The 18,832-nt window shown below is 39.3% G+C and overlaps 1 protein-coding gene across 5 annotated transcripts in view; it reads left to right on the top strand.

The window, feature by feature from the left end:
- The window catches only part of CEP85L (centrosomal protein 85L), a 275,957-nt gene extending 257,723 nt beyond the window's left edge, over positions 1-18,234 (top strand). For all 5 annotated transcript variants that reach the window (XM_089652173.1, XM_089652172.1, XM_089652175.1 and 2 more), the window contains 3 exons: positions 6,655-6,762; positions 9,686-9,899; positions 12,838-18,234. In XM_089652173.1, coding sequence (XP_089508299.1) covers positions 6,655-6,762; positions 9,686-9,899; positions 12,838-13,004 — 489 coding nt within the window. In that variant the 3' untranslated portion in view covers positions 13,005-18,234. The remainder of the gene's footprint in view (positions 1-6,654; positions 6,763-9,685; positions 9,900-12,837) is intronic.
- Positions 18,235-18,832: the final 598 nt, after the last annotated feature.

The raw sequence follows: 18,832 nt of genomic DNA, 5'->3' as shown, positions 1-18,832 counted from the left end.
TGGGTTTCCTGCTTTCTGATGCATTGCCAGGCTCTAACTGCAGCTGTCTTCAGTTGTTCATTGCCTGTTCATTGTTTGTGGGTCTTTATGCCTTTTACTTTTGCCTTCAGCAAGTGAAATGCATGCTCAATTGGGTTGAGATCAGGTGATTGACTCCTGGGTTGCTTTTGCAATGTGTTTTGGATCATTGTCCATCTGTACTGTGAATCACCATCCAATCAACTTTGCTGCATTTGGCTGAATCGGGGCTGACAGTATATCTCTAAACACTGCAGAATTCATCCGGTTGCTTCAGTCACATCATCAAATATCAATGACCCAGTACCACTGGAAGCAATGCATGCCCATGCCATCACACTGCCTCCACCATGTTTTACAGATGACGTTGTGTGCTTTGGATCATGAGCTGTTCCAAGTCTTCTCCACACTTTTTTCTTCCTGTCATTTTGGTACAGATTAATCTTAGTTTCATCCATCCAAAGATTGCTTTTCCAGAACTGGTCTGGCTTTTTTAGATGTTTTTTGGCAAAGTCTAATCTGGCTTTTCTATTCTTCAGGCTTGTGAATGGTTTGCACCTTGTGGTGAACCCTCTGTATTTGCTCTTGTGAAGTCTTCTCTTGATTGTAGACTTTTACAATGATATGCCCACCTCCTGGAGAGTGTCCCTTACTTGTCTGGATGTTGTGAATGGGTATTTCTTTACCATAGAGAGGATCCTGCGATCATTCACCACTGTTTTCTTCCATGGGCGTCCATGCCTTTTTATGTTGCTCAGCTCACCAGTGCATTCTTCTTTCCTCAGAATGTACCAAGCTGTAGATTTGGCCACTCCTAATGTTGCTGCTATCTCTCGGATGAATTTTTTTCATTTTTTAAGCCTTAAAATAGCCTTTTTCACTTGCGTGGACAGCTCCTTTGAACACATGATGTAGGTTCACAGCAATAGATTCCAAATGCAAATACCACACTTAGAATCAACTCCAGACCTTTTACCTGATTAAATGATGAAGAAACAACGGAGTAGCCCACACCTGGCCATGAAACCGCTTTTGATTCAATTGTCCAGTTACGTTTGGTCCCTTGAAAAAGGGGGGGATCACTGCTCTTTAAAAGCTGTAATTCCTAAAACCTTCCTCCAATTTGGATGTTCATACCCTCAAATTAAACCTGAGAGTGTGCACTTTCAGCCCATATCCATTATATAACTATAGCTTGAATATGTTTTGGTAAATACCTGAAAAAAAAACTAAAATTGTGCCTGTGTCCAAATATATATGGACCTAACTGTATGTGGCATTGATGGGCACTGACAGGTGGCACCGATGGGGCTACACTGATCATCAGTGTAAATGTCCCCTCTGAAGAATGCCACTTACTGGCTCTCCTCTCGTGCTGTCAGCGTGAGAACACTGCCAATAAACGGCATTTCCTGTTTACATGTGATCAGCTGTGATTGGACACAGCTCATCACATGAGAGAGCCGACGTCATTGGCTCTTTACCCTGATTGGTGATCCGCTGTGTCCCAGGGACACAGCTTACCACCGATTGCTGTGCACCTAGAGTGGAAGGACGTCATATGACGTCCTCCTAGAACGAGAGAACCGCCGCTCACCCGTCACTTCCTTATATGGCAGGTGGGAGGCAGTTAAACCTCTGTAATTGTGCCCCTCTGTAAAGAGGAAGGGGCAAGTGCTAGCTGCTCTACTATGTCACGTCACTTCCTCAAACTCAGTCTTTCCAAACCTGAGCACGTTTTCTTTCTTCCCTCTCCTGTGCCTCCTCCCCTGACTTCTTCGCCAAGATCAGTGGCACAACCATCGGCCCCTTCTCACATACCGTGGTGTTAGGTGGAATCCCGGACTCTGACCTTATCTCCTTATTTGACCAACTGTCAATCACTGTCCAAACCTCCATAACAACACTGGAATATGCCCCTTCTTAACGAACTATACCACAGAGCTGCTGATCACTGTCTTATTATCTCTCGTCTCATCTATTGCAACTTCCTCCTGGTTGGCATTGCACACAGTTGTTTTAGATCTGATTTGCAGATTAAAGCCCAGACTATTCCCCCACCTGACTTATTTCCTTAGATCTCAGCAAGCAGAGTGGAAGTTCAGTAAAGTGGTACTCTTACCCCTTTGTGGTCATTGTGCAGTTGTTTTTAATGCATCTTGCACAGTTTTAACAAGACTTATCATGGGTACCAATCCAGGATGGTGAATGTTTCCATAAACGTGACAAATATTGAAAAAACAATTTTTTGCTTATCGGTTTTACTTATTTGCTCCAAAATACTGCAAAAAGAGCCAAAGGAAAAGTACTTATTATTCTGATTTCTAAAGAGTAAACCATCTTTGCTATAAACACATTAGTATGAAATCAAACTGTTGATACAGCTTTTTCTGATTTACTTTTCCACTTTTTAGGCTTTAATAGTTTTATGAAAATCAATATACTTCATATTACGAGCTGACTTTGAAGCAAAGATTGGATACGATGACACTTGGGACTACCTGAACTGTGTAGATAGGCAGGCATGCATACACAGCCACCAGAAAGTGTTTTTTTAGCACTTGATTAATAACAAGAGGGATTTAGGTTTGTAGTTCATTATTCATTGTCTGGAATCATTGCCTGAGGTGGAGCAAATTCCTATAATTACCTGCCAGTGCACAGAGTTGTCCTTGCCATTTGATTAACTAGGTATTTTGTCTGTAAATCGGGTTTTGCGTTTTTAAATATTTTATAGGGGGCATTCACAGTATGTATTTTGTGTGAAATCTGGATTATATCTGTAAATATTTTCTAGTGGGCATTTATGGTTAATCTTTAACACACAGTTGCGATCCACTTAGACACTTTCCTCCTTTTGTCAGGATTTTATATTATGCATATCAATGAAATTTAAAGCCATATTAACAGTTGATGGCATTTCTAACTCATATCATGCTGATAATGAGCAGGACTTTTGCCTAGAAATGCATGGTATAAAACTTGAACAGCTCCCTACATTTGATTACACAAGCCACATATTTAAAGTTCAATTGATGTGTCATGGGAACAGTAAGTGCTTAGTTTTACAGTTGTTTCTTTGTAAATCAGCTCCAGTGCTGCAGAGGAGGATTGCAGCTCTCTGCATGGAAGCAATGGTCTCTCTGCACCACCCTGTCCCCAACGCGTGCTGAGTCACAGCTAGAGCCCAGCAATCAGCTGGATGTTTGAGCTTTGCAGATTGCTGGGCTCTCTAGCAATTATTTATTTATTTCAGGTACTTATATAGCGCCATCAATTCATGCAGCGCTTTTACATATATGTTGTACATTCACATCAGTCCCTAACCCTCAAGGGGCGTACAATCTAAGGTCCCTAGCTTACATTCATACATACACATACTAGGGTCAATTTAGACTGTTTCCAATTAACCTATCAGCATGTCTTTGGAGGGTGGGAGAACCAGAGTACCCGGAGGAAACCCACGCATGCACAGGGAAAACATGCAAACTCCAGGCAGGTGGTGCCGTGGTTGAGATTCAAACCAATGACCTAGTACTGCCAGGCGGAAGTGCTAACCATTTAGTTACTGTGCTGAGCAATGGCTCAGCAGGGGACGTGTTGGACCACTGCATCCACACAGAGAACAGCAATCTTTTCTGCAGCATCGTACAGGATTTTCTTCTCTCACTGAGGCTGCATTACACAGATTTTAAATTTAACACAAGTATTTTCCCTGACACTTCAGCTGGGCTTTAACGAAGACATTTGCTAAGTGCTATCTACATCTGAACAGGCCACATAACATACTGTAATTCTGGTGAAAAAAAATAATTCTGAGGAAATAAATTTAGTTTTAATGGGACATCTATGGCACTAATATTCACATACACGTGGAAGAATTCTGAAACAGTAGACTACGTGTATGGCCATGCCCTCTCTCCAGCGCTGTCAGTAGTGGAGGTGACAAAGACACCACATTCTTCTCACTAGCCCCCAGTTAGCATGAAGCATTTTTGGCCACCCGCAAAAGGCAACAAATGATTGTGAACAGCTCCTTTACATAGCAGAGTTTTCTGAACACTGCTAATAGGTAATCTATAGAGATCTAAAGAGCAGTGCCCTTAATAGCTATAGAGTTTTTTTTTCTTGCCAGCAAAGCAAGAAATGAAACTTGACTAATAGATGTATGCTATAGCACATCACATTTAGTTTACTAAGCTGCAAGGTGGTTACAAAATAATTTTCCTGCAGCACGGTAAACCACATGGATCTGTATGTCAGTGTGCTGCGGTCACTCCTGTATTTCTGCTTGCATATACAATATAAAGGACTATTTGCAGTGATGTGTTTTGCCAATTTGCCTATTCCAATGTATTGATTGTCATCTGAACTGTTAAAATTGTGGCAGTTAGAATGTAGCATCTTACAGGAAAACGTTCCTGAGAGAAGTAGAGAGGCTTCCACTGATGTCCTTCTTCTAAAAATGCTAGTTATCTGTCTACCATATTGATTCACTGGCTTCAATGCTTACCATCTATTATTTGCAATACTGATTGCAAATAAAATATTCTTTGCCCGTCTTCAGCTCTGTAGACAAACCAAAAGATGCATTCCCTCTCCACACCTATTTTAAGTAAATGAATACCTTAAAGTAGAACTAAACCCATTTATTTAATTGTTTCAAAAAACGGGAACGGAACGACACTACTCCTGAGCTGGCCAGGTGAATAAACGATAAAGAGCGGCCTCAGCCACCCTTTATGATTAAGCCCCGGTGGGCTGGGCGAAATGCATCAGAGTGCAGTTTGGTGGAGACGTGGGCTGAGGCCGCACTTTTACCTGGGCTGGTTGGGAGTAGTGGCGATCCTGTCCTCTTTACAATTACTAGCCCCTTGGATTGGTATTAGGACAAGCCTCCACCCCACGTTCTGCGACACAGGGATATGCCTTCACCTCTACTTTGAGCAGCACCAAAGGCAATCAAAAAGATCACAAAAAAAAGTTACATTCCCAGCATGCCTGGAATGCTGTCACATTTGATTGTGCTCTCAACCAAACTGACAAACCATCAAATGACTGGTGTCATAACTGATCACATGTGCAGCACCATGCCAGCTGTAGATCAAACAGAGCCTAAGATGGCAGCTTTATTGGCCAAAAAGGATAGGAGGGTTTAGTTCTGCTTTAAATCCAGTGGTCTTCTGATTGGTCAGGTGACCTCACAGATCATTCATTTTTTGCTGTGGTTGTGCCCATAGGAAGTCCTTACTGTAGCACAAAGCATCACACATGTAGCAGTGTTTTGTGCTGCATTACTGTGAGCTGAGGCTTCTGTGATCTTACACCCTCATGGGAAGTGTCCATGATAGCCTTTGCATAGCAATGGCCATCATTCAAACCATAAATGGAATGGCAGCCTGCAGTTGAGAGAATTTTCTGTACAGGCAGCTCTAGATTGAAGGTGAGTATTGCAGCAAGAGCTGTTTTATTAATTTACTCGTTACACCGTTTTTTTTTTCCTCCCAATTTCTTTATATTTAATTTGTAGGTATAAAAAGTACAAAACAGCAATTTGGGCATACCCTGGCTTATTAGATACATAAAACAAAGAGAAAACAACAAACATATTCCTGTGTGCAGTCCACAGACAGGCTAAATACAGAGATAAAATATTGGCTTGCTAGAGCATCTATTGCAGTGGTTCTCAATCTTCCTAATGCCGTGACCCTTTAATACAGTTCCTCATGTTGTGGTGACCCCCAACCATAAAATTATTTACCCAGTAATTATAATTCATGAAGTGTCGTTTTACCTTCAATACTGCTGCTTTCAGCACAGTAGCTGCTTTCAGCACAGTAGCTGCTTTCAACACAGTAGCTGCTTTCAACACAGTAGCTGCTTTCAGCACAGTAGCTGCTCTTTACACATCAGAAATATGTGTTTTCTGATGGTCTTAGGTGACCCCTGTGAAAGGGTCGTTCGACCACTAAAGGGGTCGTGACCCACAGGTTGAGAACCACTGATCTATTGGAATGACAACACACTCTACTACAACTGGGATCATCCCCTACTGGAGTTCTGTTTTAATGATTGGTAGACAGTAACCAGACCAAACTTAATGTGAAGAAGTTATTATACATGGCAAAAATAAAGTATCCTTTTTTTTTTTTTTCTCCTCTCCCGTGGAACACCTTAGATCCTAGGCCCAGGTCAAAATTAGGCCCTGCTTCCTCTCCTGATGCTAAGCAATACTGCCTTTCAATCATGTTTCAAATGCCATCACTAATTGCTCTGCTATTTGACAGTTGAATGACAGTGATTTATCTGGACCTATCTGGACCCATGTATAACATGGGCTGGGGATTCAAGGGGCTGCGCAGGAACACAGAGATTGATCAGAAGCCTAAAACATGTTTCTGCAGGCCAGCACTGTTGTTACTTACAGATATTTTTAGACAGGTCAGGTTCACTTTAATTAAAACATTGTACTTTTTAAAACCCGAACTGTAACTTTATTATGTTGAGCATCATGACACATTCAATGTGCGACTGAGTTTGTTTTGCATTTTTTATCAAGCTTGCAACCTGTGAATTCAACACATACATAATTGTATTCATTAATCTTTTTTTTTTCTTCTGCCTTTCTTTATGCAGGCAGTAAGGGATAAGCTATTCCAGGAAAGAACGTGTGTACTGGAGCTAGAGAAGAAGATAGCAGAGCAAGCAGAAAGTACAGAAAGACTACACACTCTGTGCCTGGAAGTAAGTGACTGTGACCATCTAGATCATTGACCACCAGAGCTATCAAAATGGAGCAGGTTATTTAAAACTATAAACATATATTCATAAGTGATTGATAATGTTCACCGTTTAGTAAAGGGTAAAGCCTGAGTGTGATATTCCAGCTGATTGTATGTGTTCTACATTATACACAGGCAATAAACAGCCTGGAGCAGCTGATTTGTAGGCTCATTGACACACAGTGCGAAAAGCTGGCTGTAGCTGCTGTCATTGGTAAACATTTCCCCTGCTCCCTCACATTGCTACATCTTTCCCCTTCATGTTACATCATTTGGTTCATCCTGCTGCCCATCTCGGTTAATTGACAGTGACACATAAGGTTTTCTAGGTAACAGCGCCTGTGTTAAACCCTGCTGAGCAGCTCAGCTTCCAGACATTTTATTTTACTGACAGTGTAAAACACAAGTCTGGTCTTGACAAAGTAATTCATGTACATCTACAACAAATATAAATAGTGTTGCTGGCTTGCTTAGAAGTTCTCCATACTGTGGAGCTAGCTTGTGAAATCAGTCATTTGAGAGTAATGGATTTTGTTGCTGTGTTATGACTTTTAAAGAGACTGTCACCAGACCCTTTATTTCAACAATAATGTTTTCCTTTGGATTATATGTGCATTTCACATATTTTATACATGTTATTTACCTGTATAAACCATTTGTGTAGACATCTGAAGTCCTGAGACTGCTGCTGGGTGTCGCCATCTTGGTTGTTCTATCAGCTGTTCCAGCAGACTCAGAGCTGTCACTTGAGTGACACACTGTAATATTCCCCATCTTTGTGGAGGTGATGGGAGGGGCATGGGGCTGGGCCAGCTCAGGTAGTATATAGACACTACAAGAAGAGGAGAGAGTTGTGATGTGTAAGGATGGAGAGGGCTGTTCTAGGGAATCAACTCATCTTCAAGTTTGGAGACACATTGCAAGTGAATAAAAACAGTTTGTGGAAAGAAAAAGTGTTATAACTAAACATTTAAAACACTTGATTTGTGTGTGTTTTTACCAGCAATTTTTAAGTTTCTGACAGGGTCTCTTTTTAATTATTAAATGTAGAGAAAGGGGACCCCCTTCTCTACATATGATGATTGCACAGTGAGCAAGATGTGCTCCACTGGGGCTTTTGCACCCAATAGCGGTGATTCTTGCTGGCAGGTGAAGTATACAGGGCTTGAAGTTGTGCTTTTTCTCTTTAATGTGTATAAATATTCAATGAGTTTGCTGGCTCTCATGTGGATGTACTGAGCAGATTGGATAATGAGCCATGGGGATCAGAAAAGAACTGTCACAAAAAAGCCCAATAAATACAATATTGACACGCCTCACCTGACTTTTTTGTGGCATTGGCGCAGTAAAAGCTGCTTTCCGGCAATTTGACCATGCAGCTAATTTTTGTTCAAATATCATATTGTGCTCCTTCAAATCAACCACACAGTCTTTCCAGAGCAGCCTGTATTTCTCCAGAGGTTTCTTGTGGGTTTTTCTTTTTATCCCGAACAATTCTTTTGGCAGTTGTGGCTGCAATCTTTCTTGGTCTACCTGTGCTTAGCTTGGTATCGAGATCCCTGAATTTTCCACTTCTTAATAAATGAACAGTACTGACTAGCATATTCAAGGCTTTGGACATCTTTTTATATCTTTTTCAATCTTTATAAAGTTCCATTACCTTGTTATGCAGGTCTTTTGATAGTTCTTTTCCGATCTCCATGGCTCAGTATCTATTCTGCTCAGTGCATCCACATGAGAGCCAGGAAACTCTTCGACTTTTGAGCACAACTGTATATGTTGGCACTTGTTTGGTTAGAAAACTATGTCATAGATTTCTGCAGTAACTGAATGCAACTTATTTGAAAGATATCCTAAATGTTGCTCAGTCAATTAGGATGTGATTTGATACTAGCTTTTGTATCTTTTAAAAAGTACAGTATGTGTATACTGCTGAAGGATGTGCCTCTCTAGTCAGTTGCATCCATTTAGATACTCATAATTTTCTGATCGTTGCTAGGGATGTGAATGCTGGAACCTCTCTAGCTGTGGATCATGTGCAATTTCCACCCAAAGCAGTGTTTCTACTGTTAACCCCCAGTTCTTCCTAAAGTGGAACGTTGGGTAAAAAGTAAAAACGGGCAGACAGGCAGAATTTTAAATGTAAAGAGACATGCTTTGTCTCTTCCTACCTATCCACCCCTGTTCTGTGAGCTGCACAGGCGCAGCTCACTGTATAAATTTGGCAATGCCGAATTTGACAGAACTCCCGTGCTTGCACAGGAGTGACGTCATCCCCAGCCAGCCAATGACAGCAGCCGGAGTTCAGGACCCAGAAGTCGGCCACCAAAAGATGTCAGCGGCCAGGCGGGGAGCTCCAGGACAGCACATTGCGGAATCGGAGGGGAGTATTGTTCCGCTTTAATACTATTGTCATCCACCCATTGCTTGGGCTCTGTATTTGAAATATTAGAATACTTGGCCAATCTTGTATATCTTAACCTTAGAGGAAGTTGATTAGCAAGAATAATGCTGACCATACACCACTCAAATTTTGATTGATTCCTGCTGAATTGGCTATCATTCAAGTTGCAGGTGGCCCTGCAAGCGCCACCCAGCTTAACAAGTCATTTAAAAAAATTACTGGACCCAGTGGAAATTTATTGGCTGAACAGTGACTGCATCCTATCAGATGCAGTCACTGTTCAAGCCTTTGGGCAGCCACGGTCACTGCAGCTGCATAAATACAATAGCTAGCAGGGGGGATTCTTCCATCCATGCTGCTTAGCATGGATAAGGAAATTAAAGTATTTAATTCCAGCCATGCATGGCCAGCTTAAGGTATATACATCAGCCTAGCAGACTACATAATATCACTTATACAATTTACCTTTGATCTCTTGCAGAATGAAAAGCTGAAAGAAGAGAACTGCTCAATACGTGAACAGCTAGAAAAGTTACTTGTGTCCCGGCAACCATTGTCAGAGAAGATGCCGGTGGCTGAGCAGCTGTTTAAGGAAATGTCCCACTGTCTGTTTGACTTAAAAGCACTTTGCAGTATTCTAAATCAGAGAGCTAAGGGAAAGGAGCCTAATCTCTCTCTGCTCTTGGGCATTCGCTGTAAGTGCTAATTTTCATGGTCTGCAATGTCTTTTTTTCCACCAGTGTTTTTTTTTTTTTTTCTGTGTTCTATACACTGTGGCCACAGTTCTCTTATCATTTCTTTTCTTTAGTGTTTAAATAATGAAAAATGTATTCTGGTAAATGTAATGACCGTATTCATTATATTCATTCCTTTTATTTCATAAGCCCTTATTTATATTTTTCTCCACATTTACATGCATTCCAAGCTGTCTAGCAAATGTGAAAGTTTCAAGGGTTAGGGCAACTGCTTATACTGACAGCAGTGCTAACAACACTTTGGCCCGCAACGGTATGGTTTAAAACCTTTTTCCAACATAAAATAAAACTGCTACTCTAACTGCTTAAGAAGGGTTTAGCTGCAGTTGAGCTTTAATTTGTTTGTTGCTTACTTAACCACGTGCTTCCCAAGCCTATTCCAACACTTCTCACATATATGTAAAAATCAGGGGTTTTTTTGCTAGAAAATTACTTAGAACCCCCCAAACATTGTATATTTTTTAAGTATAGGCCTTAGAGAATAAAATGGTAGGTGTTGCAATTTTTTATGTCATGCAGTATTTGTGCAGCGGTCTTTTAAACACAATTGTTTTGGGGGGAAAAAAATACACTCTAATGAATTTTAATGCACAAAAACACAATATAATAACCAATTGTTTGGTAAAATATAAAAGATGGTGTTACGCTGAGTAGATGGATGCCTAACATGTCACGCTTTAAAATTGCACACACTTGTGGATAAACAGCAAACTACAATACCTAAAAATCACCATAGTGATGCTTTAAAAGCTTTTACAAGTTACACAGTAGATCTGGTGCTAGAATTATTGCTTTTACTAAAATGATCACCATGATACCTCACATGTGTGGTGCAAATACCATTTACATATGCGTGTGTGATCTTCGTATAGGTACGCCTTTGCACATCAGGGGAGAGGGATGCTTTAAAATTTAATTTATTTTTATTTTTATACTGTCTTTATTTTTTTTAACTAACTTTTATTGCTATCACAAAGAATTAACAACATCCCTTATGATAGCATGGGTAATTACAGGTACTCTTTAATGAGACAGTTCGGGTCTATTAGACCTCAGATCTCTCCTTTTCCCTTAAAAGCATCTGATCAAATCAAGATACATTTGATCAGATGCTTTCACAAGCCAGTAATAGCCTGTTTACATTAGACCAAAACTGTAAGAGACAATATACTTGCTTCTTCCTGTTTCTGAGACCATAGAGATGATCATGGACATTGCAGTCCTTGGTCATCTGTATGATAAGCCATAGGATATCTTTTCTGCTGGCAATTCCCTACAATGTAAAAGCAATCCAAGTGGTTATACAGCCAGTGGATTACTTTTAAAGGCAGCAAAATGGGGTGTCTCTGACCCTCCCTACCATCTTCCTGGGCTCCCCTGTCCCACAGCCATGGCCCTGGTATACTCACTGAGATTCAAGGATGTATGGGTACATTTGAGGGAAGTGGTTAAAGCTAATCTAGAACTACAAATCAATCTAACAACATTGCAGTGATTTTACCAAAGTAAGAGAAGTGGAAAATCAACTTATCCTCTGGAAAATTCATGCAGTGTGTGACTAGCTTTATTGATATCCACCAGAGGGAGTCATTTTTGTAATACAGTAACAGAATATAGCACAATAATGATAAATGTTATACCAAAAAGATAAGAATATATTTTAAGGTTAACTATTGTAGTAATAACTAAGAATACGTTTACATTGTCAGCTGGCACATCCTGTCACATCTGATTGTAGTTTGAAGAGAAGATATGCATTGTTTTATTTAAGGAGATAATAAAATCTGTAGCTGTGGGCAAAGCCTTGAATGTAGTTTAATATGGAAGGTGACTTGTGTGTCCCTGTATTTTCAAGCATTTCCATAAAACAGAGTTAAAATTGCTTTTAGCACCAGTCATTGTTACTGTATCCATTTCAGATGATCTTTAAAGGTAAAGTAAAAGGCATCAAGATAAGATATATTTGAGCTTTACAATGATTGATACACACATGGATTTCCAGTGCTATTATAGCCTTGAAAGGTGTTTATTGGCATTCAGTCAGAATAATCTGCTTTGGAAGTGTTTAGTTTTTGGGTAAAGACATGATATTCACTGTGTTTCCTCCTGGAAGTCACTTATTTCAGATGTGGAACACCAGAAGAGTATAAAATTACAAATTAATGTTTTTAGGTGTGCTAGTTTAAGATACTAATGTAAAAAAAAACGGCTTTTCTGGTTGAGTTTAATCTATTAAAACTTTATTCAGATATGGACTAATGAATAGTCTTCGTTCTTTAAATGTGCTTTTAAACAAGCCCTCCCTGACCTATGTAGCTGAAGGCAATGTGGAATAATTATTCCTCAAAGTTCTCAACAGAGATGTAAGCGCAAAGCTTGGAGATCTACTTAAGCCCCGGTGGTTGGGGAGAAATGCGGCAGAGGGCATGGTTTGTGGAAAAGTGTAAGCCGAGGCCGTTTCCTACTGTTATCTTACATGGGCTGACCAGGAGTTTGGCGTTCATCTCACTCTGGTGGTTGTTAGGTTTTTAGTAGCTTTATCTCACTCTGCTCTTCCAGCAGTGACTTGGACACCTTCCAGATGTGTAATGTAAGCACAGATCCCCTGCTATTTATATTAAAGGGTCAAAAGGCTGCCAAATCACTGCTGGGAGAGGGAATAGATTGTAATAAAGCTGCTAAGAAATCAGCCTGGGTGCCTGGACAATGCCTGCACTTACAGAGGCCAATGTGGGCTTGTTTACTGTTTAAGGAAATATAAATATCTGGTACATCTATATTTGAACACAGCTGCAAGTTATGACAGTAGACGTTTAATGTTGTTCCACTTGCTATCTGATCAAACATTACAGATTGGGTCTTTTTTTTTTTTTTACAGCAGTCAACTCCTCCTCTGAGGAACAGGAATCCAGCAGTCACAGCACTGAGGCCCTCACCCAGAAACTGTCAGATGTGCATCAGTTGCGTAGAGACATTGACGAACTCAGAACTACATTGTCGGACTGCTATGCTCAGGATATGGGAGATAACTGCATCACCCAGTGACAGACTGAGATCTCTCATTAAATGCTCATGAACAGTGGTCACTTGCATTTCAGGCTGGGAGCCATATGAAATTGGTGCACATACTATGCATAGCACCTGAGGTGCTTTCTCAAGAAACCCCTACACATTTCATCACCCTTTCAGCATGAAGTAACTCGTCTGGATTTTTCTCTTCTTTTTTAACATTGCTATAACTAAACGCTGGACAAAACTGTGTAGAGCACATGCCATACTTTTTATAAAGTACTGAGCAAAACACTTGTGGATGTTAATGGAAGCTTAAGAAGGCTATCCATAAAGCTTCTCATATAGCTGTCGGAAAAAAACTGCTATTAATGTCTATGTAAAAGGAGAATGTGTACATCTCTCACTAATGTTTTGATGCAGCCTTGATGGCAGGTATATGCTGTCAGTATCACTTGCTAAGTCTGCAGAGGTAGTCTTTTGATTTATAAAGGAACAGCAGATTACCTTTATGTGTATTCAGGTTACAAAGTGTCTGCAAAAGCATGGCAAGGCCATCTTTTTTCCAGTATAATCAAAATAAATCAATACTAAAACGTTGTAATGACAGGGCACAGTCTATGAATATAGTATTCTGAGGGTTTGATGAAACCCCGCCATGCATGAGGCAAATGATTTGTTTATTCTCCGCAGTTGACGTCTGTGAAGATAACTTTCCTGAATACTGGTTCCAGCCAAAAAATGGCTGGCTGCCATGTAACCTGACACAGCTTAAAGTAATCATTCTGCCTAAATTGTTTTTACAGCTAGACCAGCATATCGCCATCACCTCCTGCAATGATTTGGACACAAAATAACAAAAAGATCCATTTACACTTTCCTGCATACAATTCTGTACCACAATTTTCAGTGGAGTTATTCTCAACTGTGCATTTTCTTGCTGTGTTTGTTTTTTCTTTCTTTTGGTACAGTTGCCTGCAGATGCATCTTCCACACAAATTAGTTGTAATGCACACTAAAGGCACATTTTGTGCATTTTGCATGTGTTTTTAAGTAAGAATCTACTTTGTCCCTGAAAAACACATGCAGAAAACTTTTAAAATGCATGCAAAACAGGTTCCTGGAACTCATAAACTGCACAGTGAAATGCACAGAAGTATTAACATTTTTTGACTTATTAAACACTTATTAAACACTCCACTGCATTATTTTATTAAAGAAGGGATACCATAGAATGTTTATGATTTTTAGAAAATCTATAATTCTGTGGAAAAACTTTTCTCGCAGTGTCTGCAAAGGAGGTACAGAAATATACTTTTTTCAGTTCCTTATTAAAAGGCACAGTTTAGATCAATAGATCAAGAAAAACAGTGAGTTATAGTGCTAACTTTAGGAATAGGATGCTAGGTGCCAGAAAAAAAAGGGTGGTTCAAACCTCACAACTGCCAGCCTTTAAGGAGGAAAACTGTGGATCATCATTGGATGCCAGCTTGCAGCAAGGTGTTACCAGCACCTGTGTGATTCAGCCATGTTTGGGAAACCATTTTTTTTTCTTCTTCTTCTTTTGGTTGTTTTGGTGTCTTGCTCTCCTCTCAAACTGGTTTCACTGATCTGTTGATCAAAATTTGTGTCTCTGCATGTATGATAGAGAAAACAGAATTTTTGTATTCAGCACAAAATTATTTTTGCGTTCATTGAAGGACACTGCTCCTACCCCTCTAGTTGTGTTCAACTGTTGCCTATGTTAGTTTTTTGTTTTTTTTTTTGTCTCAGTGTTGCGTGCTCCAGAGTCTCTTTGGCATTTATGAGGTGTTGGCCAATAGGTGGAGATGCTTACTTGTGCTATTTCTAGATACACCTCCTGTTTTCCTTCAGCTGGTAGTTCTATAAACCCACTGGTTTCTTTGATCTGTTGATCTAAGCTGTGCCCTTCATTGAATTCAAAGTACAGAAATTTAGGGGTTTTTTTTTTCCTCTAGCTTCTTGCTTTTTCTTCAGATATCTATTCATAAATGGCCAGCCTTGTAAAACGCAGAAAATCAGTGCGCTTCGCATTTAAATAAAAGGGAATCTGTGAGGATAAGCTCCAAGGCTTGCAACATTGAAGTCAACTTGTTGGCTTACCTTGCCTTATCTTTTGTGCTGGTCCCAGACCCATAGAGCACCATTGCTGGTGGACATTCTTAATAGATCGACCATAAGTTTATTAATAGATACCTGGCCACCTGTTCCTGCTATGCCCCAACATTTGCCTTTCTTTTGGCCAACATGTAATGGGAGACTTCAGTGGCCAACAGAGCTCCCAGATTTTGGGGTGCCCAAATTGAGCATGGGAACAGGCACCTGCAGCAACTTTAAATTTGTCAGCACCTGCCTCACAGGTTTCTAACCTCACCGGTTCACTTTTTGCAGTTCTTAGGTGTTAGTTGTAATAGACTCACCCACCATCATACTCCCAATGGCATTATTATGTCTTACATTTATATTCTATTGGCTTCTGCATGTGGTCTTGGCTTATTTCGAAGTCATGGCTTATGCAGAGTTATAAGAGAGCAGTGGTTTTTAGGATGTTCAGACCTCTTCTCCAAATTAACCAGTTCCTTCTACATTTGATGAACTTGTCCCTGCATCAAACATGATAGTCATGCCCAGTGATCATCATGGTGTAGTTCCTTACCGCATACTGACAGCAGTCTGGCAGGCATTTGTGTCAGTGTGATAGTCAGCCTTGTATTCTGTACTCTGTACTGAAGCTTTTCTTGTGCTGTTGGTAGAACTGATGAAACAGCAGGTCAGTTGAAAATTACAGGCCAGATTTCAGATTCACAGCAAAAATAATGTTATTACATCTAAATTTCGACATTGAGTGAATGGTTTCCCTGTAAAATGTATGATCAGAAGAGAAATGGGGAAATGACTGCAATTTCTTTCAAGAAAACGTAGCATATTTAAAGCTGCCGCACTGTAAAGTGGTTCAAGGTACTTGAGTTGATTGCACTTGTAAGGCAAAACTTTTGTCTCATGAGAATATTATACACAAGTGTCTCCTGTGTGCATGTAAGAGTGAACAGGATTTCCCATCCTCTATACTTATACAGTAATTACATAGGAATGCAGTCAATGTGTATTTTTAGAAATTGTAATGCCATGTAGATTTAAAGCTACTTGGCTTGTTAAAAGCATCTTCCATAGGCTCCAGAACAAGCTGAGAAATGTTTTTCTCCCTCTACAAAGGCAGCTACAGAATTGTCAATCAGTACACATTGTCCTGCTGCAATCTTGGTATCCTCTGCTCTTATTTTGTACTACTGTGGTACTGTGTTGGCGGTATAACCTTGTGCATCTCCATTCAGCGTGTATAGACAATCTTATACATAAAAAAGAAGCTTCTATTTGTTACGCTCAAAGTCCATCTTTGGAACTGGTTAATACATAAGGTGGCATGCAATGCTAATGGATAGTAAATGCTACTAATATATCCATACCACTTCAGCTATAAGTAGGATCTGCTTTCAATTTTTAATAGTGAACAGGGGGTAAATTGGGTATGAGAACATCTATTTAATATGATTGTTGATAAGCCTCATTTATATATTCTACTCAAAATAGTCATATATAGTAGGCTATCTGTACTATTCAGCACATTTTATATATTATTAGTTTTGTGCCACCCTGCAAATATACTGGGGCTTGGAAAGCCTGTAATTAACTGTCATCTTAGATTCAATCTAATCAGCTACAAATTCATTTTAGGAAACAGAAGGCATTTTCCTTTCTTGTAAAGTTCAGACAAACAAATCGATTATTAATTTTAGGGTCTTGTAGAACTGGAGAAATATAAAATGCAGGCACACATAGCAACCATTCAGCTTCCAGCAAATGTGGCAGTGGGCCACACCTCAGCATTTTCTTTCCAACGCATAATATACAAAATGTCCTGGAAAACTTATAAATTAGAACTGTGAATATTCAAATATTTTTACAAATTCTGAACAAGCTGTAAGTGAGCTTTTAAACAGGGCATCATCAACTTCTGTAACTGCAAGCACTATGCATGATTCATCTTCAAAAACAGATTCACTTTGGTTTTCAGCAGTTAAGCTCATCCCTGCTCCCTTTAGTATATTGAAATGTTAATAGTCTGTCCAAAGTTTTACTTTAAACACAAGGGCCATACAATTTCTAATGGTTTATACTGGCTGATTCTATCATTCTGCTATCAAGAACAGCAAGTTTGAGTGTAAATTATATTTATATGGCTATTTAACATGTTTGTAATCTAAGATCTAGTTCATAATTTGCTCTGTAGTAATTTACTGGGCAAATTCACTGTAGTTACAAGAAGTAAGGCTAGCCCTCAGTAATAGTGTATGGCCAGTCTGATTTATTCTTTCATCCTTCCAACAGTCATCCTCTTGTGTGAGTTTTTATCTGATCGGTAGGTAATGGAACAATCCAGTTCTTACATCAAACCCTTTTTAAGGTTTTATTGCAAGGAGGTGGGAATTACACAACTGGTACCAATGCTCATAATTTTAATGTAGTTTTTGTGTGCTATTATGCAGCGGAAAACGTGTTATGGTAGGAAAATGTGAGTGAGTGTGAAATGATTTACTTTGAGGATTGTCCATAAAAACCCATGATCATTGCTTCATTAGCAATATAATTCTAATTGTGCCTTGTATTCATCTACGTACATCAAATCTATGCCCATTTCTTTCACACCTGCACTTCAATGTGATTTTAGTTGTATTTCCTTTATGGTTGATGTTAAAATAACACAATTTTAGGGATATCTATTCTTGTACATATATGTATTATTTCTTTTTTTTTCTTTCCATATGTAGCTTAATCTAATGTTTATTGGGTGTTTTCTTATTTATTTCAGTTTTACCAGTATATTGCTGTATGAAGATGATTATTGGTCATTATGTTATTTTAAAGCACAGCTTTTGTTGGGTGTGAAAAATTTGAGATGCTGATTGTTTGTGGGTTCTAACTGGGAATCCTTGAAAATACCTCATGTAAATATAGTTGTCCTGTTATAGATAAGTAGAAGGAAGCCACTGGATGGTTGCCAAGTTATGCCTTTCACTTTTCAAAGGCGGTATTATTTTTTTGTAATTTAGATTTACAGCTAGAATTTTGAATGCCAAAGTTCTATTTATGAAAAGAATCTTACATTTTAGCAAGTACAACTTTTTCACTGGATTTTGTTTATGCTTTTTGAATATGTTACTGCAGAGTAAATGCATTTTGTTACAAATGAAGTGTTTTGGTTTTTCTTTTTTTCGTTTTTATGAAACCTGAATAATGGAAACAAGATTTGGTCTGCTGGATACACATTCACATTCCTGAACACCAATGGTTGAGCCTCTGTAGTGTTTCCAACTGTCATTTCTGAGTCCAAATTTACAGCAACAAATGTGTCTTGGAGCATTGGTGGTCAACTTAATAAATATAGTTTGCCTCAAATGTGGCCACATGTCCAGAGGGCTATGCAACAATTTAGTCTTTGTAAAATAAATGCTATTATTTGTAAAATATGTGGCAACAAATATGTTGGGGTAAATGTTGATGTAACATAATAAGATCAAGTTGGGCTTGCGCAGACACAAATTAGTACAATTGTGACATTTTGTAGGTTTGAAGCCATAAAAGCAGATGTCATTCCGAGCATCCAATATGGGGATTATTAGTGAGACCTTATTCCTGCAGGTTTTTTGTTTTCCTGACTGAATTCAAAGACACCCCCCGAAAATTAAAGTGAAAAAATGATGCAGCAGGCTAGTCCATTTTTCTGAAATTTCATTGCAGCAACTCAAAATGGTACTCAGTAGTTTGTATGGCTCCCACATGCTTGT

Source organism: Staurois parvus, unplaced genomic scaffold, assembly GCF_062004578.1.
Source record: "Staurois parvus isolate SC_StPar_1 unplaced genomic scaffold, SC_StPar_1.0 ptg000672l, whole genome shotgun sequence".
Classification (NCBI taxonomy): domain Eukaryota; kingdom Metazoa; phylum Chordata; class Amphibia; order Anura; family Ranidae; genus Staurois; species Staurois parvus.
This window is presented reverse-complemented; position numbering and strand designations above follow the sequence as displayed.